At 41.4% G+C, this 20,749-nt stretch overlaps 1 protein-coding gene across 2 annotated transcripts in view; it reads left to right on the plus strand.

The window, feature by feature from the left end:
• LOC119887500 (adenosine kinase-like) overlaps positions 1 to 20,749 on the plus strand; it is a 59,069-nt gene that overhangs the window by 19,461 nt on the left and 18,859 nt on the right. For both annotated transcript variants that reach the window (XM_038698286.1, XM_038698287.1), the window contains exon 3: positions 8,943 to 9,113. In XM_038698286.1, the coding sequence (XP_038554214.1) occupies positions 8,943 to 9,113 (171 nt within the window). The remainder of the gene's footprint in view (positions 1 to 8,942; positions 9,114 to 20,749) is intronic.

A 20,749-nucleotide genomic window follows, 5' to 3' on the forward strand; every position in this document is an offset into this window, starting at 1 on the left:
GGGAAGTACTCTTCACTCAGCAGTGAATTGTAAGAGATTTAGTAAAAAGTGACCCCTTTTCTTAACAATCAAAATACCACTGCAACTAGAGAGTCTTTACAGAACTTTTTCTTGCATTTACAAGACTAGTAAACTTTCTGTTGAGGGCACTGTTCCTGCTCTTCCTCTTTGTTTGTTTATATCATCTGTGTGCACTCAATGTTTCTCCCTCTTGGCCTGAATAAAAACAAAGACAATCAGAGTTGACATCATCACAGCACCAGAAAGATAAAAACATGTGGAGTGAATAAACAAGCTCTAAAGTTTCCTAGCCTTGACGGTATTTCTTACCAGTTGTCATTTTATATAGCTGTGTCATTTTTTGCATAATTCCACGGTGCATTGGCTTGGCTTGATTTGATTTAGGACCTCCACTTTCAAGGAAATTGGGCTTAGGGTATGAAAGTTCACACTTCTTGCCTCCAGGCAATTGATTTTTCTGAGCTTGATTTTAGTGCTGCAGCAACACGAGTAGTGAGTGTTAGCACCGTGTTGTGTCACTGAGGTCCAAAGATCCTCTGTCCACTGTTAGCTCAGTGTGATTTTATAATTTTAGATATAGCAGGTACTAAGTTCAAGAGAGAATGTGTTGATTTAGCACTAACACAAGTAATTCATTAGTTGACAGAATATTTTCAACAGTTTTTTCATCATCAACCATTTTCAAGTTATTTATCAAGCCAACATGCCAAACATTCACAATTTTACCTTCTCCAGTGTGTAATGTTTTGTTTTTCTCTTCTTTTTATGATTGTTAACTGAATATCTTTGGATTTTGGATTGTTGGACAAACAAAACACAATACTTATACGATATTGCACATGGATATTGTATCTAGCATTTTTCAGGCTATTTCCTGACTTTCTATAGGCTAAACAATTGACTAATGAATTGATAGTGAAAATGCAGTGCTAGTTTGATTATAGTTCTGTTTGATTATAGATGATAGAAAGTCTGTAAAATGTAACTGCATTTCAGGAGTGTCCTTTCCAACATAATTCATAATATAAGATAGATATTATCATTTACAAGATCAGAATTACTTTACCCATTAAGGTCAGTCTACTAGTAGTGCAAACAGTTTATAGTATAATGTCTTCTGTGGCTCTGGAAAAGCTTTTTAAAGGCTGAGAAAATAACCCTTGATGATGTCATCAGGGGTTATTTTCTCAGCTTGGGTTTGGAGACTACAAGCTAACTGAGAGCCTATGTTGGTAGGCAGGGTTTAATGAAAAGACACAGTGGTGGATTTTTAGAGCTTGAACAATAATAGCGGTCCCCCAACTTTATGAAAGTGCAAAACTAAACCTCTTCAACCAAGTCCAGTTGCCCTTGACTTTAACCTTCGTTGGATAACTATGACCTGGATGACTGAGAATCTTCACAGAGATAAACCTCTGGAGTACCCCTTTTGAATTTGTGAAATCATTAATGACTTTACCAATTAGAATTATATAAAAGATCACCCCATTAAAACAACAAAAAGCAGGACTTTAAAGACACCAGCAGCAAGTATTCGCAGATGTTTGGCAAAAGATATTTTTGTTTGCACCCAAAAAATCTCCTACAACCTTTTACTCTGTCTTCTCATTTTAAATTCCAATTTGGCGATTAGGGAAAAATGCTGCTGATAGTGCTTGGTGTTTTCATCCGGGTCCCATCATATTAAAGTTTCAATTACAGGATTATTTTTTTATTTTTTTATTTTTTTAAACAGGCATGAATAATTAAAAGTTCCTTTTCTTCCACGTGTCCTCCTATTTTGCTGGTTCTGAGCGCACACAGTCAGAAGTTATTATTAGACTGAATTTAAGTGGCCCATGTCCTCGGCTCTGAGCAGTGGGCACCGAGCTCCTGCATTGAGTTTGACAGCCTTCACACAATATTGTGCAAGGGCGCTCCCTTAGCTTCTCATGCTGGTTAAATGTAATATGGCAGATGGATAGTATTTGCAGGGAGAGCGGGGGTCTCACCCTCCCTCTCACTCTTTTTTTTGCGCCGTCTCTTGCCAGTACCTCAGACATTTCAAGGGGGAGAAATATGTATCAAATTAACTCTTAGCAACAGGGCCTCCCAGCTCCCTGCCCTTGTCTTTCCAGCAATCAGAGCTTTGTTATTTTAGTCTTTCAACCAAAACCAAACTGGATTCAATGGCTTCAGCAATTACCTGTAATTTTCCAACCTGGTGCGCTAGCTTTCAACGGAGCAACTATGAACAGTGAAAGATTGTCTCCTCGGTTCCTCATTTAGTGTTCAACTTAAGTGCACTAATTCATTTACATCCACAGAGTGGCACATTTGGAAATGTTCACTTCCCAGCAGCAGGAATGTCTAAGATTTGGTTTCTGTCTGTGCACAACCTCTGAGTCACTGAAATCAGAAACCTCTTTGCAGTGTTGACACTCCGACACTGAACCTCTGCTTTATACATCTGACCCATATATTAATACGTTCTTTCAAGCCAGTTCAGAAGAGACAACTCTGAAACCCCGACATCTGTTTTCACATTGCAGACTTTTATCCCATTTTTCCATCAACCCCCACCAAACCCCCTTTTCCATTCCCCATCCTGTTCTCAAATCATGTAAGAAACTACAGGAGCTCAACATAAGCCTATATGTGTGTGTTTGTGTGAGTCGGAGTGATGTTTCCCCTTCAGAGGTACTGAAGGAGAGAGAACTGCTCGCACTAAAATGCTAATTAAGTGCAGTGTGGCAGACAAGGACACTTGAGAGTGTATGCATTAGCAAATTTTAACTCCCTGCAAACCAAACAGTTTGTTCTGGGCTAATCTCCCAATGATGGAGGCAAGAACAACAGTAGGAACCAGAGAGTGTAGAAATATAGACTAGCTTTAGAACATGAAGTGAGAGAGAGAGAGAGAGAGAGAGTAGCATAGTTTCCTTTTTCATTACCAAGATAACAGTTTTAGGAGAAGAAAGCACCTCCTCTGGCATGCTTTTTTTTTTTTTTTTTTTTTCCATTTCATCTCCTTACAGAGGTAACATATGGTATCTGTAAGGGAGAGTCAGTATGTGCTATGCGGTGAATTATTTTGTGGATTAGTATTGGCATTTAAATGCTCTTGGCTTTAAATCCTGTCTGTTTTAGATCTTAAGTACATTCCTTGGCATCCCGCTCTCCCGCTCAGGCTGGCCTCTTCCCCTGGCCAACACATTTTTTGAAACTGTAGAGCTTAACAGGAGAGCAAAAGGCAGCCATTTGAAGAGACCCTGAAGCTGATCTCAAATTACTTCTAGTGAGATACTACTCAAATCAAACCAATTCATCCAATGTTTTGATGCCAACAAACCCTTAACCTCAAGTTGGGGTTAAAAACCTTTTTTCCCCTTTTTTCTCCCTCCATTACTTTACACAGTGTAGGCGTCTGAGGTTAATGTAATTATGGTCTCTGATGGTTGTACAAATTGCAGGCTGGTAATGTGACACACGCTCCGCTCAAGTGTTCTGTGGTTGACTCTAATGCCTTGTTTTATCCACACTCATTAAGACGACCTTGGCCAGGTATGTTTGGTTATCGCCGCAACCTTCTTGCTGCATCTCTATATTTCACGTACACCACAAGAGACCTTCATGACATCGGGGGGAAATATCCGCTAGCTTAAAAATCAGGTAATATTTAAACCAGAGAAAATATTTTAGAATTAAATACCACAGCAGTTTGTAAGTGATGTCTCTGCCCAGTTGTTAAATCCAACGTTTGTGGCACATTTATGTTGCCCTAGAGATCCTGGCTGACATGATAGCCCCCTTTTCCTCATCTCCAAGCGGGCTTTAAAAGCACAGCCCTCCCTTCTGTTTCCAGTACAGTTGGCCTCCCTCCAGCTCCCTCAGAAGAAGTGGATGAATTCCTAGATGTCTGATAAGCTTCACCAGAACATGATTCTTAATGGAAGAGCGAAGAAGAAGAGGCAGATGCTATCAGCGTGGTTGGATTGCCTTGCAGTCAGATCAAACATCCTAAAAGTGCAGGGAATGCTGAATCATGTCGCGAGGTTGTTACACATTTATCTTCTCTGTTGGTTTAATTGAACTTGTTTTTAAATGAAACCAAGTGGCCGTTTCGATGCAAACAAAACACCATTAGCGTTGTGAAAATCCCACTTACTTTGTAGCTTTTTTCCACACTCATTTTCCTTTTGAAATGAAAAGCCTTAAATGAGCTCTTTTCATCCTTATAATTTTTTTCCCTCCACTCAAGGCACTTTGTGACACCATTAATCACTTACCTCTGTTTGTTTGTCCTCTTTCTCCTTTTTTATCGAGCCAGAGACTCCACCCACCCCTCATCATGTGTGAAGGTCTTGTTTGTCCCTGTGTGTTTGTGTGTAAAAACAGCAGGACCTTCAGGATCAGGGAGTAAAATATATCTCGCAACACTAGCGTAGCGTGCCAGAGGTGTCCTGATGGCGATGGAGTCATACTGAGCTAATGAAGCTCCAAACCTCAGCTATCGATCCACCTCGCAATGGTGCTTTACTGAGATAACTGAGGAGGAGAGCAGTGTGTGGCCTCACGCGCGCTCTGATCTGTGTGACATCTAATTCTGTGTAATGAACCCTGTGCACCAGAGAGCATGATGGGGGGCTGTCTATGGTAATGACAGGGATAGCATGGCCTGGGCGGCTTTTGAAAAGCTTTGAAACACTGTCTGTTAGCTCACATGGCTTTACTGACAACAAGGAATTTATCACTAGAACAAACGCCTCTATAAAAGTCCTTCAGTTACTTTGTGGTTCTTGCTTGTATACTGTATTTCTATTTATCTACTTTGTAACTCTGCTATTGTTACTTTTCTCTGCTCGTTCATCCCAGAAGAGGGATCTCTCCTCTGTTGGTCTTTGTGAGGTTTCTCCCATTTTTATTCTGATAGAAGCTTTTCCGTCAGCCCTCCCTCCATTAAAACGCAGCCTATAAGATGTGGTATCACAGTTCTAATTTGGGTATTAGATACATATTGAGCAGCAAGCTCACAAACGTGAACAAAAAGTGAATGGAGCAATAATGTGGTTTGTAGGTAGTGTCTAGGAGTGTGACATTGTACTAAACAGGGTGAGGGCACAGTACAGCTAGAATAATGACTTATTTTCAAGCACAGTGCATAAGTGTTTCTATTGGCCTACAGAGGCCAGGAGTTGAACAAAGGTTAACTACAACCCATGAGTCTGCTTGAGCTGGCTGGAGATCTCACCAAAACAAGGAACGCATCCTTGAATTCGTCAGTCATACTGGCTTCAGTTGAAGTGAAGTGAATGCTCCCACAAGAGTACATTCACAGAGATTGGTGGTTGTGTGACAGTGACTTTGGGCTGAATTCAAACTGAAAATAGCTCTGCGTTAAAGAAATGCAAGGGAATTCGTTGGTGGTGCTACTGTACAGGTAGATATGAGAAGATAAAATACGATTCAGGAACATCTATAATCCTGAGGGGTAATCAGGCACCGAAAAACAGAGGTTTAATATACTGTGTTTTTGTGCCTGATTGGTGCCTGAAGGATTTCACAAATGTGGAAAGTTTATCACATTGGCAATCAGTGTCTCGACAGTCATGAAGTAGTGACTGTCGAACAGTGACAAGTGCATTTGCTTGTATTTGATTGAGTCCAGGGCAGCTTGCGTCTTGCATTGGCACCCTTGTTGGTTATTGAAGCAATAATGTCAGTTTAAACACAGCTTTAATACTCCATTAACTTTTTTTGGCCACTTGGGGGCAGCACAACAAGCTATAAACACAACAAATTATCACATTCTAACGTAGCAAAAAAATGCCTATTTACACATCCAGCAGACATGGAGCAACATAAACTTTTATCTTGAGTCATATCTCTTGCCACCTGGTGAATTGAAGTCAGATATTCACTTTTTTTAATTTTGGTCTGGTCTCCTCAAGTCTTGAGGGAAACATCTGGCTCTTTAGCTGCTAAATGCTCCACCGGCTAGTTCCTAACTTTCTCCGTCTGCCGTCTGGAGCTGGACAGGTAGTGTACAGTGCGATTATCAGAGCTTTCTCACTGAAAACAGCTGCGTCTTCTGTCTGGAAAGCTCTCTGATGAGAGCTGTTTTGTGCTGTAAAACTGATGAAAGATGAAAGACACTAAAAAGCTCCACAGAACTGAGGGGAACTGAAGAGTCGGGTGATAATTCTCTGTGGGTTCATCACTTCAAGCGACCCCCTTTCACATTATACAGTCATTTCATCCATTTTTGCAATAAAATATTGATGAGAGCAGCTTTAAGGATAGAGGGTCTTTAGATTGTAAAACCCTCTGAGATAAACTTTGATTTCTGGCTGTATAAATAAACTTGACCAAGATCTGGGGATTTGATTAAATTTAGTACCATTGCAGTGGTCATAATTACTCTTTTCACTGAAGTGGTGATGGTTTAAATTCTCTCCATCATTCCTGAGTAATAGGAAGTGTCAAACAAAACCTTCATGACACAGTACTTTGAACACTCCCCCTTATCCCTGCAGAATTAAAATAGACCTGGGAAAAAAAAGCTTTTCCTTTTCCATGACCACCTCTGCTGCTGGTGCAAATGAAAATGCCCTTCCCAAAATAGATCATTTTTACCCTTCAGATGTCCACTTTTATTTTAAGCCCAGTGACACCATGTCATCCATCACACCCAGCATTTCAGTTGTGAGCAGCCCCAGGGAAAACACCGATACAATGCAGGGAAAGTGTGATAGCGTGCTGCTGTTGTGTAGTTAGATCCTCTATGGTTAGACTACCACTAATTTCATCTCAGAGTAGCATTTAGACATTTTCTTTGTGTGAGTAAAGTGGAAGTCATTCCTCTTTTTAGGGTAAACATTGAAAATGGATGCCCTGCCTTTCCAACTCTTCCCTCAAATTACCGCTTGACATGGCCAAACATCGCTCTGCATTATTGTCTGCCAGGAAAATGCATTTCTGAATACTTTATTGAATGTTTTGGCTGGATGGAAATTGTACGAAGTGTACCCAGTGCTTTGATCATCTTGACCTGGAAATGTGATAGTCACCTCACTTCACAGAGCTCTCTGACACCTGGGAAACTGGATCTGGTATTCTTGATACATGATCTGCACCGCGGCACTAAAGACTTAACTTCTCCTGTTTCGTAGTCAGCAGAGACTACTGATGGGAACTGGAATTTCACATGGATCAGACTGAGGCTTTTTTTTTTCTTTCCCACAAGCCACTGGAGTCACAGCATTTGGAGCCTGGTGGAAAAAATGGCCTCTATGAATTTTATGAACGAGATTCCTGCAGCATTACTTTGACTTCAAACGCAGACAAAAAGGTTTTTACGTGTAGATTGGATTGTTACTTAAAATCTGCAGCTGCACAAGTTCACACTGGAAATTCCATATATTTGATGGGTGCGAATATAGTTTGGGCTAACTAAATTGATCACGAGACGAGATGCGTCTAGATCTTGTTGGCTCAACAGCTTCCTTGGAGAAACAGAAAGATGTCGAGTTTTAAAGATTGCCATCGTGAAACCTTTCTCGCGGATACAATTAATTCAGAAATCAGTTAATGTATTGCAGTCCTAAGAAATTGAATGTGATTCCACTGGCTGTGGTAGTGAGGTTAGAAGTAAATTACACAGAGCCAGTGTGTGGTTAGGGAAACTGTGGCATGGCTTTTAAAGTTCACCGCCCCTCAGGATATTTGATCGAGCCGCTGGTCTTTGATCAGTGTTAACAATACGGTAACCATGACAGTTTATTTTCAACTACCAAAAAAAAGACCCATTTGTGTCCGAAAACAATCTCCCCTTCCTCTGACACATTGGCACGCCGCAAAAGAAAAATGTCAGGGTCAGTGATGGGCCATTAGCCCAGAGTGAGTTTCTTTTGTGCTCTGAGATCCATTTAAAACACCTTTTTAGTCTTCAACAGATGGTACCGTGACACAGCAACCACAAGCTGACCTGGGCCTCAACTTGAAGACATTTCCAAAAGACCCGCAAGACATACAGCAACGGAGAAGAACGAGAATGTCTGCCCAGAGAGTGAATGACACAATGAATGAGTAATGCAGAATTCACCTGCTTAGCACGGCTGTATTGTAATGCCTTGTACTTTTGATTGACTACATAGTCACCCTCTATTCATCAGTATTATACCCTTTTCTTTTTCATGGAGGTTGCTCCTCTGTTATAGTCCTTTAATGAGAACTGCACTGTAGCCCACAATGGAAGCTTTTCAGCCAGATTAAATGTATCACTGTGCTGAAACTTTCCTTTCCTCTCTCCCCCCTTTGCCCCTATTGTGACACAGTGGTTTTACAGAGCAGCTTGTTGCTGAAAAACAAGGTTAAGAAGATCAGTATCAAAGGAGGAGTGTTTTGTGTGGCTTGCAGGAGAGTCTCGCTTCAGGTTTCCACCTGAAACACAAAGGTGTTTTCTTACCTGATTTGTATTCATTCACACAATGAGTGGACCTGCCTCTCTTGTTTCCAAGTAAGGAGAGGCCAGACGAGACTTTTGTTCCCCCTATCATTGGATATGTGCATGTTGCTTCCTCCAGTACGAGCCTTGGAGCCCAGCCACAGTCTTTGTCCTGGATGGATTTTTTTCCTGCCCTTTTTCCTCTTCTTTGTTGCTCTATGTGTGTTCTAAGAAACCATTTCAGAAAAATGTTTCAGCACTAATACTGTTTTTACCCCTTTTGGCTTCTGTGTTATTTCAATAATAACAAGTCTCATTACCCTAAAATTCAGTCAGAATCCAGCTCCAACAAATCAGCATTTGAAAGTGTTTCTGTCCATGGGAGCCAGTAGTTCAGTCCAATCTGGCCCATGTTATGCTGTCAAAATACAGATGATGCTGTTTGATTCAGTCAAACTGCTGAAAACATGATAATAAATGTTATTCTTGTTTTCAGGGTTTTTTCCTGACTGTGTCCCCGGAGTCAATCCTGAAGGTGGCGAAGCACGCTTCAGATAACAACAAAATCTTCTGCATGAACCTCTCAGCACCTTTCATCAGCCAGTTCTTTAAAGAGCCCTTGATGAAGGTCATGCCATACGTCGACATCTTGTTTGGCAACGAGACGGTAAGTGAAACGAGACATGGGTTCAGGCCTCTTTAGGACAGATATTCTGTTTGCTAACAATATTAGCTTATTTTGATAAAGATGTAAAGTACGTGTCTTTGTGTGTCTGCTTGTAGTTATCTTCATAAAGGAGGTTATATTTTCAGTCATGTTTATGTAGTTATTAGTAATTCAATTTTCAAAACCTGCTTGACTGAATGTTAGGCCATGGGTTGAGCAACAAGTAATTCATTCTTTGGGGGGGATCCAGAGGTCATAGTCCTAAGTACTTTGTTTTGTCTCAGACTCCTGAAAAGTAAGGCGTAGAAGCAAAATAAATTTTCCTCCAGATTTCTTCGTCCATGGCAAATCTATTAGTATAAGCCATGTCCATTTCTGCCATAAAATATTTGACAGCATGCTGCTTTCAGTCATGCTAGTCGTGTGGAGCTACGGGTGGCAATGTCAGTTGGTTGGAAACGTCTGTCCAGACGGAAGTATCTTAACATATTTTGGATGGATTGCTATTACATTCATGGCCCTCCGAGGATGAGTCCTTATGACTTTGGGGATCCACTGACTTTTCCTATAGTGCCTCTATGAGCTTGACAACTATATGGACTGCCGTGAAATTTGATAAAACATTCATCTCCTCCACAGGATGAATTGTAATAACTTTGTTTAATAATGATTACTTGACATTTCCTCTAGCAACATGATCTTGTGAAAATTTTAAATTAATGACATTTATGTCCAGTGCTATTTAGTAAACATTGTCATGCTAACATATTAAACTTAGAAGGTGAAAATGGTAAACATCATACCTGCCAGGCAAAAGCATGTTAGCATTGTCATTGTGAGCATGTTGACGTTAACATTTAGCTAAAATCCCTGCTGCTCAGCTTTACAGTACACCGAGCTGCTAGCATGGCTGGAGACTGAGGGCTGTTGTTTTTTGATCACTCCTCTTACAAATGTCAACCAGTCTTCATCAAATTTGGTACATATTTAAATGAGTCTGGGGGGAAAAACTATTCATTGGCTTTCTGATATGCCTTAACAAATGCCTTTTCAAAATTCTGTAGTGTGAACTGAAATAACTCCTGAACACCTAAATCAGGATATATCTGCATTTAATGTGTGCATGTGAGATGCAGAACCCAGAACTAAATATTTTTTTATATTTTCTATTATTGATAGAAGCAAATCAAAGGATTGTGCAGTCTTGGTGGAGGTGTGTGCTCTCACCTTGTTTAAAGCAAAATCACAATGACATGTCCACTGTTTCATTCCACTCATTGCTCTCATTGACCCTCAGTGTCCATTTAACTTCTCACTTATCACAGCCCCATAAAGGGATGAATAAGAATTAGCCCAGTAATCATTCATCTCAATCGCGTCACCATTTCATGCCAGTTGATCCATTGATTTTTCTCGGCTCTGTGGAAGTGAGTAGCTGGTCCGAGGTCAAGCTGTGGTCATTGACCGTAGTGCTGCTGGGAAGCGTCCTTTAACAGGCCAGCTGAGTTTGTCTCGGAGGCACCGCCTGGACAAAGTGCACCTTCGAGGGGGGAGGAGGGGAGTGGATGATCACTGGACTGAACCTCGCCTCTCCACTGCTAAAGCTACTAAACAGAGCCTTGTCTTCGGGTTAGAGATGGGGTCCACAGAGCAGGACAGAACTGGAAGAAACTGCTCAGCATTTGAGGATTTATTGCTGTTGCTGACTTCAGCTTTTTCCTCTTTTCTTTCCTCTCCCAACATAAGTCCTCCCTTTTACATATGCACCTCTCTCTCCCTCCCTAATTGCTGAGAGGAACGAACGATTCTGTCTCCTAAACCACAGTGTACATTTTGCAAGCGTTATGTATTTTCGGGTGGGTGGTACTGTAACTGTTTGCTTAAGAAGTTTGCTCACACCTCCAGTCATTACAGTTTAATGACTCTGGATAATTGCAATGTATGTTTGCTGAAGGAGATTATCTTTTGGAGTCTGTGTCAGGGCTTGCTCTCCGGAATTGAACCCGGCCTAGCCCGTCAAAATAAGGGATTGAGTGGGAAACAGAGCAGATATTCACTGCTCAGCTGCCTCAAGCAGTGAGGTCTTCCAGGGTCTATAGAGGACTAATGCCTGTCCAGAGTGTTTTGACTCCTTTTGGCCTTCCTCTGTGTTGGCTGCTGGGAGGAGGGAGCGGGGAATGACTGCTCATACAGTCGAGCCCTAGACCTCCCATTGTGCACAAGCCAGACAAGGTTGGCGGTCATGCAGTGGTGCATGGTGAGTGACAGGCAGCAGGGCTGCCTCGCCCGCGCTCACCCATCCAGCCCCCCTGGCCGTCCTCTCACCCCAACTTCCACCCCCCTAAGTGATGGATCAGTCTCAGCCCGCAATGCTTTCATAACAAGTCAGTGACAGTCAGGATCATGCAGACTGACTCCAATAGCCTTGCAGAATGTGCCATAAGGGAAGGCTAATGTGTCTGCCTTTCTGTGCGTTCCTCTCCCACACTGAGTCACGATACAGAGCTACACACTCTTGGGGAAATATGTTAAAAGCAGCTGTAAGTTCTCTTGTTCTATATGAGACTAATTATAATTTTGGGCAAGATTTAATTTTTTGAGAATCGAGTGCTGCATTATTTGTCCTGACTGGGATCTTATTTCAGTCAGATCACAATTCCCTTTTGATCGTTTGAAATTCCAAAACAGACTCCAAAAAAATGTCAATAGCCTCCGTTCCTTCTCTTGTTTTTGCCTGCTTCTGATGTTGAAATGTGTCTGTTTCTGACTGCGTCAGAAACATTACCCTTGGTAATTCTGCTGTAACTCGATCCTGCTGGTACTTGTTTGAAACCTGGCATCAGCAGGCCCTCCCTGGCCCATCGGCAGCCTCGTACTTATATAACAGTCTCCGATCCATCCTGTAATTACTGCCTTTCTGGGGCATAGTCTAGTGTCTGTGTCTTCAGTGGTGGGGGGGTGGAGAGGCTAGCGACGCCGTTTCTGCGTTGCCGTGGCTTCTGAGATGGGGCCGACGAAAGCACATAGACATCAGACGATACTCCGCTTAATTGGCAAACATGTCGTGTGATAACCTGGGAACAGCACAGGCCTAATTGAGTCCTCCTGTGCTGTCCTCCTCTGACTACCTGACATGGAACCCAGGGCATTACATTTCCCTCTATTTAATGGCTGCAGTTAATTAGGCCAGAATGAGGGAATCATTACCGCTGGAAAAATCACATGCCAGTGGATTCGCCGATAAAATTAGCCACAATTTGCTTTTGCTATTTGAGCATAAGAGATAAAGCCACAATTGGGGGAAAGGATTGGACCATTACTGGCGGATTTGTATTGTGGAATTTTAGACATATCATAGACAAATGGAACGATTAATCAAGACTGAATTAATCACCCTGACTGATGTTTTTTTAAGCCAGGATTCATGGCTTTCTCTATTTAGATCATTTCATGTGCTTGGGCTCTTTTTTTTAATCTAGGCAAATGGTTTAAAAATGTGCTTTCTTAATAAAATGGTACCGCAGATGAGGAGCTTAGTTTTTTTTGCCCCACAGTCAATACCCAGCAACCTCCTCGCTCTTCTGCCATTAACATTATATACCACCCCCATACAGGGGCTCTTCATGCCTTGCATTGCTGTCCAATGCGTTCTGCAGCTCCACACTCAGAGGGAGCTTATTTTTATGGTTCCCAGCCCCGTCTTCCAAACGAGAGACAGCCATTGTAATTGAATACTCAATAGGTGAGCCATTTAACAAAAGTGGAAATGGCATTCGGCTATGTATTAATGTGCTTTGCTGAGGCAAAAGGAGCCATCATCATTTCAATGTTCAAGCTGTTTTAAAAGAGCATTTAGCCTGCCATCTCTCCAGGCCATGAGAGCAAAATGACACAGATTTCTTCCTCCTCTGTACTTTGTGTGAATATTCCTCGCCTAATATTTTCTGTGGTTATCTCCCTTATTTTCCCATCCATCCCTCAGCACCTCTCCCTGATCTAGGTGGAGGGATACAAACAGCTCTACAGAAGGTTACTGTCATGAAAAGCCCCTCAGGCGTTTTGGCTCTCAGCCCTATTTCTCTCCATCTGCATGCAGTGTGTGTGGGGTGGTGGGGGCTCTAATGATTTTTCCAGGACAGGCTGAAGTGGGTGTACGTGTGTGTGTATGTATGTACGGGTGTGTGTGTGTGTGTGTGTGTGTGTGTATGTATGTACGTGTGTGTGTGTGTGTGTGTGTATGTATGTACGTGTGTGTGTGTGTGTGTGTGTGTGTGTGTGTACGTGTATGTGTGTGTGTGTGTGTGTATGTATGTACGTGTGTGTGTGTGTGTGTGTATGTGTGTACGTGTGTGTGTATATATATGTGTATATATGTATATATATATATATGTGTGTGTATGTGTATGTGTATGTGTATATATATATATATATATATATATATATATATATATATATAAAACGTGCGTGTCTGTGTGGATGGAAAAAAGGCAGGCGAATGGGCAATATGGCGTCATTTCACAACATCTCTTCAGATTCGTCATTTGGCTTTGTTTGTTTGATAGACTGCTTAGACGCCTTATCTCTGTGGCAAGGCCCGTGGTTATTTATCGCTTCGGTGACGTATATGGGACCATGGAAGTGCGTGCTCTCTGCTGTCAGTATGTGTGGATGATGGCAGGTTCACTAAAGGCCCCTTAGGGTATGAGGGTGTTCTTGCAAAAAAAGGGGGGGGATTGGAGAAAAGCATTTCCCCTTGACAGCTCACCCACAGCAGACTCAAGATGTACTTCTCAACGGTAGGAAAATATCCTGTCTCACTGCCTAAAACAAAGAGATGTGAGAGTCAGATTAGCGTTTTACCGAAACAGCTTTCCTTTTAGTGTCTCTCTCTCTCTCTCTCTCTCTCTCTCTCTCTCTCTCTCTCTCTCTCTCTCTCTCTCCTGTCAGAGCTGTCTGCAGAGAACAGGGAAGAACATGAGACATTAACCTCCATGTGTTTATTCACAAGGCCCCACAGGCCAACTGGGAGGATGAACACAGAACCATCTCTAAAGCTAGCGAAGCGAAACAATCACAATGTGTCATTGAAGGAAAAGACATGAAGTATTAGCTGCTGCTCTCCTTTGTGTCTTTCAAACTGAATTTTAATTGAATGTGCTATTTCTATGATGAGTCACATGCCTTCCGTTCAGCGCCAGAGTACATTGACCTTCAGTGTGACGTACAGTCAGTGAGTTGTATGATGAGTCATAGCGCACATTAGCTGTGATGATTTGCTAAATGCAAAATTTTTGTGCTTTTTATTTATTTATTTTCGCTGAAAACTAGATCAGAGGTTTCCAACCCCAGGACCCCCCAAGATGCAAGATGTTTAAAAAGACTGAAAATAAGGAAAGAAATATGACATTTTTGCAGCGTGTTTATTTTTTCTGACTTTGAACCACTCATTAGTTGCTCACAACTCATAGACACAAAACTACTACAACAGTACAACTGGAGCTGAAAGCTCAAGGAAATAAGAAGCATTGCAGAGCAGGATAATACAACATCTGCTTTGCTGGAAACTCATTAAATTTCAAAGTAGTGTTGTGTTTTTTTGATGAAAGTTGACCCACATACTACTGAGAATGCACCTGTGGTCCACTTATGGGCCACAACCCACTAGCTGGGACCATTGAATTACATCATCATCAGGCAGTCTGACTCAGAGCGGGTGGGCGAAGTGATTGCCTGTGCGGCAATTCTGGCACAGTGACCACAATAGAAGTTCAAGTCACATGACCAAAAATGGTTTCCATACACAATCATTACAAAAGAAATTGCAGTAAAATTTGTAATTTTTCTGAGCGTCACAAACACTATTCATAGTCAGAATTTTTAACCATTCGGTCCAATAAAACATTTGCCCAGTTATCAGCTTTCATTGGAGCGAACTGGTCGCTGTCTTGGAACAGTTATCCATGCCACCAGCAGGAAATAACTTTTCATCACTTTCCAAATGAGAAATGTTTACTTGTTTTATTTTTAGTGATAAACAATTGAAATGTTAGACTACATTTTAGCATTTTAAACAGTAGCACAATTAGTAATGTATTTTGGGGTGACTTGCTAATATCAGTTATGCAGCAATATCTACTTAATGTTTGCTATAGCATTATAAACTCTAAGCTGCTGGTCATCCCCAAGTGAAGCAGAAGTAGGAAAGTGTATTAAAAAGTGTATTAAATCGAGCAATGGTGCGTTTTATTTCCTCTGAATTCAACGTGTCATTTATAAGAGGAAGACTGTGTTACTCCTTCTTTCAAAAGTTACACAGTCTCACTTAAAAGGGTCACAAAAGGTTGGTAGCCACTTTACTAATGTCACACAGCAAGATACTGTGACAGCTACAATTAAACATTCAGCCTTTTCTTGTGCGCATACAACCAGAGAGGATTCAGTACAGAAGAAGAATGATCTCTCCAACATTCCTCTGTTTTTCCTGGCCTGTCTGTTTGCGAGTCATGGTACTTTGGGAGCCAGCATGGCTCCACCAGAGGAGTCCAACTAACCACTGTAATTGTGCCGTGCTGAAGCCGCCTTCCCCAACCCTGGGATTGAACCATGAAATATTTGAAAATGCCGGGGTTAAGAGAGGGGTGTCATTGGCAGTGCAACGTGAAATGTGAGACCATAGAGCATCTTTAACAAGGAGGCGGATAGAAAGCCAGCCAGCCTGCCAGTCGGGCAGACAGGGCACATGGTGGAGTCCTCTGAAGGAGAATAATTATGGATGTAAGAGGAGATATTGCGCTGGGAGCAGATCAATAGTGGCCACGTTCTTCTGGCGCTGAGACCAGTGTATTTCTGTCACAGCAGGAGAGAGTGCAGGATATCAGCTTGTTGCTGGAGGGACTCACAGAACTTTGAACACCGGCGGGCTTCCCAGATAGCCTTGCAACCTTCATGACTGTCCTCCCCCCAAATCACTGCTACTTGCAGTTTGGCTAGTTGCTCTCCCCCCATCTCCAATCCTCTTATCCACAGAGTTGGCGGGAGAACTGGCCATTGTCTACTCATGATTGTATTCCCACAGTCCAGGCTACACAGTCATGTTTTCCAGTGTCGTTTGGAGGACTCCCCTATTTTCCTAATGGTTTGAAAATTCTGGATAAGAAAAACAAAAAGGCATAATGAACAAGCATAGTCTACCCACCAATCATTTGCCTCATGGATAATGAAACTCATGGGCTTATTTTAGAAATGTTGCTTAGCTCAATCTGCATGTCGATCCCTTTTAAGCTTACTGAAATTTCAGATTTTTTTTATAAAAAATTCTTTTACTAAAATTACTTAAAATAACAAAGATGGCTGAGATCTATGGATTACTTCCCTTTGATTTTTTGATGACAGGCCTGACATGACATTGCTTATTCATCGTTCAAAAAGATGTTCTACTATTCTCTGCTCTGATGGTGTCTGCTCTGCTCTCCTACTCTGCTCTCCTCTCCAGCCTTGTTTCCCCTTCCCTCCTGCCCAGTAACAACGATAAACACATAAATCGTCAAATAATCAAGATTAATGTTACATTAAGTAGAATGGAGATGTCAAAGACACCACCAATGTTAGAAAGCAAACCACCACCATCAATTTTGATGACTTTCTTGACAGCTTCAGTGATGTTAATAGGTTGTGAGTCCCTGGGATCCAGTCCACCTGTGGGTCCTGGGGACTCACTAAATTGAGTGGGTCCGCCATTAAAATGTGTGGATTTTTTTGACAAATTGTTGTGGTGTTTAGAGATGGGTGTTATTAGCATTTGGTTCTTTATCAATACTTGCATTGGTTATTTTTTATTACTAAAAATGGCTTTTAAAATAAATATATTATCTTTAAAAGGAATGCATTCATTAATATTTATATAACTAAATGTTTCTATAGCAGCAATAATTACAAGTTTACAACTGCAAAGTCACTATATAAACTCACTATTTTTGGTGGAAACGAATCTAAAATGTCATGCCTAATTTGCCTAGTTTAGAAAGACTAATGAACACAGACATCAGTCCGTGTCAGTCCTTCCTCCTCTCTTCCTCTCTGCTGGTAGAGAAAGAGAAAGGAGATGCTGGTTTGTCTCAGACATCAGCCAAGTTTATAAGAATTTGCAGAATTTTAAGATTCATGGCAAACTAAGCTGAACAGTTAGACAACAATCAGATTTCTTTCATACTGCACATTGCTGCAGCTCCTCTTTTCACCCTGTGTTGAAGGCTTCATTTTAGCTCTGGAGTGATACATCTTGTCTCTAAATGATCTTTGTTGGGAGTTGCACATGCGCAGTTCCTAGTTAAGGACTACTAGCCAATCAGAAGCCGGTAAACTGCCTCGATTCAGCTTTAGGCCACATGTTGCTGACCAGTTTGGCAACATAGACTGGAGTAAGAGTTTCAGAGTGGTGAGTTATTAATCTGTAACAAAACTATGTTTCATCTATAAAGTTTTAACTGAACTCTGTCTCTACATCACAGTAACAACTTGGAAGGTAGCTAGTGTTTGGAAGGGAGAGGAGGTGTGTGCTGCAGCTCAATGTTTTTCCACCAGCGTTTTTGAGGGCGTGTCAGACTAGCCACTTGGCGAGCGTTATATGAGGCGCATTTAGCTTTCATCCCTGTGACGTCACAAGGATGAAAGAGAAACGGCTGGATTACAAACGAGCTGTTTTCAAGCAGTTCAGAGCAGGGTTTTCTGTGGGAGATGGGAACTCCCTTTGGGGTGGACTTTAGGCTTTTTCACTTTGCAAACCTATTACATGCACAAAAAAGATATATAACTCAATAAAGGAGAGGGGAAAAGTAAAAGTATAATACCACCTCTTTAACTGTCTCCACTGTGGCCTCTCTGCTCTGCTGTTTATTCAACTTTGCACGATGTGGGTTTCTGTATGAGCTCAGCCCCAACACAGAAAGCAGAATTCAACACAGATTTGTTGTTCACAGTGTAAAGTTGGGTCAATAGTGAGTTGACTGGGTCCTTTCAGATTTTAATGCATCAGACACAGGACACGTTCTAGCAAGATCACTGCCACTTTCGGCATACCTGTAGCCGGTAGCGCTGATGACGCTGACACATATACTTTACTTTGGGGACTGGTTCCAGGGACACTGCAATGTCAAACCTTCCCATTGGCCATATGGGCAGTAGCTGGATTTGTGGTGCGGTCAAATTGTATTTGTTTCATGAACATGTTTTTAGAAATGAGTGCAAAACAGCTATAGGTGATTGCTGTGTGTTCCCCCACATTTCCACTACTGTTTTACTCAAGCTGAAACATCTTTAACATGTTAGCTGTGTGCATAAATGTGAAATGATTTATCCTTCTTGTTGAAGGGCCCCTGCCCTCCATGCAGCTTTTCATCTGGCAAATGGCCATCTTATGCCACATCAACAAATAACATGTTGGACATCATCTCAATTTTTATATGGCCAATTTATTCAGACAAAGCTCTCATGTCCCTTGTGCACATAAATGGTTTCAATTATTCTGAGAGCCTTTTTTCCTCCCTGGGTTTTTCATTGTCTGAAGCATGCAAGTCCCTCCAGAGCAGATCTTTGTTTCTCATTAGGAGGTAAATAGAGCAGGCCAAATGCTCATATGTTTATTATACACAGGAGGGCATGGTCACTGTTCACTGCAGAAAAAAAGCTGTTTGCTTTCTTGACCTTTTTGTTTGCAGCGCCTGAAACCAAATGTCTGTTGAATTTACTGGATAATAAGCTGCGAGAAAGTGATGGACTGTAATGAAGTTGAGTTGATCCTCATCAAAAGGTTTTAGAGCACACTTTTCAACAAAGAAATTTTTTACCCAGAATGAAAAAATAAACACATTATCATCATCACCATTCACGTGTCGTAGGTCTATTTAAATATTCATGTTGTATTTAAGATTGCTGTCATGTTGATTGTGGAAATGAATTTAGCATTTTATTCTTGCAAGCACTTTATTCCTTTGAATACACTGTTGGTCATCTGGAGTCTGCAAGATTTAGTAATTTATAGGCTTGTATTTATGTCTGTTCTTTTATGACTTGCTATAAAACCAATACAATAAATGAACTGAAGTTAAGCAAACAAAAATCAGAGTTAAAGATAAAAAAGAATATCTTTAGCTACAAATTAATAGTAGTTAAACTCAAAAGGTTACCTAATCTGGTTCAGCAGGACTGTGTGGGTGTGTTTTAATCAAATTTGACTCACTTGCAACATCAGTAAACGACTCAAAGTGGTGTTGTTGTATTTTACATTGTTACTTTCTGATTGGTGGATGGAAAAACATTACCTTCTTTCCCACTTAAAAGAGAAAGACAGAAGAGCGTAGGCAAAATGCACACATCTGAAATATGAAATCATATGAAATAACCAGCAGTGTTATAACTTAGTGTGTTTATGTAGGATCACATCACATTCTTAATCACACATTAAGAAAATAGGTTTCCATTGCCTTCAGCAGCAGGTTGTATCTAGAGGGCTTTTAGAGTACTTAAATCCACAAATACCTAGCAACTCCCTAACTCCTAAATTGATTTGATGACCCTGAAAATGTGCCCCAAATATTGCAATTTTTGCTTTCATATGCGTGACTAGTAAACTGTAAACGTCTAACTGTGGAAGTCCTAGATCCTGAAAAATTCAATCATGTGGACCTTGACCAAACAAGCTTCTAAACAATCTATAAAACTTACTTAAGTAAAAGTAAAACTTAACTTGAGAATAAAATGAGTGTTCAGTTGTGTTAACAGCTCATTTTTTTTGCAAGTAGGCCTTTTGAAGAGTCAAACTATCAAGAGAGGTTAGATCTGTTGAATCAAGATGATTGTATAAGCTGTCTAACCAGTTTATGTCACAAAAGTAATCAAACATCTTTGAATGCTGAATCAACTGTGGAATGAGAGTTGTAAAAACTAGTATAAGCTGCTGCATTAGCTCTGCTTTTTGAGCAGACCCATTCATCCACCATTTTTCCTTCATCCAGTGTCATTCCCTGCGCAGTGTCTGGCAGTCTGACGTTGTGTGCTGACCCCTTGTTATGGCCCAGAGGTGAGATGTGTGATAGAGGCCCTCAGTGCTGATAAGGCCATCAGGCTGATAACTAACTCCCCTCAGCACAAAGCTGCTACTGCTGCTGCCCCTGCTTCCATTAGCCCCACCAGACCGGCTGAATGCCTGCATGTTCCCTCCTGCTCTATCTGAGGTTACATCCTCTCTTCTGAGCCCCTCATGCAAACCCTGCTTTCCCATGCTGAGATTGCTATCAGCGGAGATATTTATGTACTGCACATGTTTCTGATTGTTTAACCTTTGGACCTGTGCTGTAGGTGCTGCTGCCGTCCCTGTGGGCTTGCTGGGAGACCTCTCTCCTGCCCTTGTAGGCAGACTCAGATAGATGGGAGCAGATGGGTTGGCAGGCAAGGGCACTGTTGAAATTGGTCACATGAAAGCTTAGGTCAACCCTGCACTTGCTTTCATGTTTGGACAGATCTCATCAAAATGGATTTAGAGGGAAAGTTCAACCAAATTATTTTAGTTTTTTCCCTTGATTCTGGTAAAAAAAAAAAAAAAGTTCAGTACTATCTAATGAATTGGCTGTGACATCAAATAC

The sequence above is a fragment of the Micropterus salmoides genome, unplaced genomic scaffold (genome assembly GCF_014851395.1).
Source record: "Micropterus salmoides isolate LMB-PRFRI ecotype aquatic unplaced genomic scaffold, ASM1485139v1 Ms_hic_scaffold_4200, whole genome shotgun sequence".
In the NCBI taxonomy this organism is placed as follows: Eukaryota; Metazoa; Chordata; class Actinopteri; order Centrarchiformes; family Centrarchidae; genus Micropterus; species Micropterus salmoides.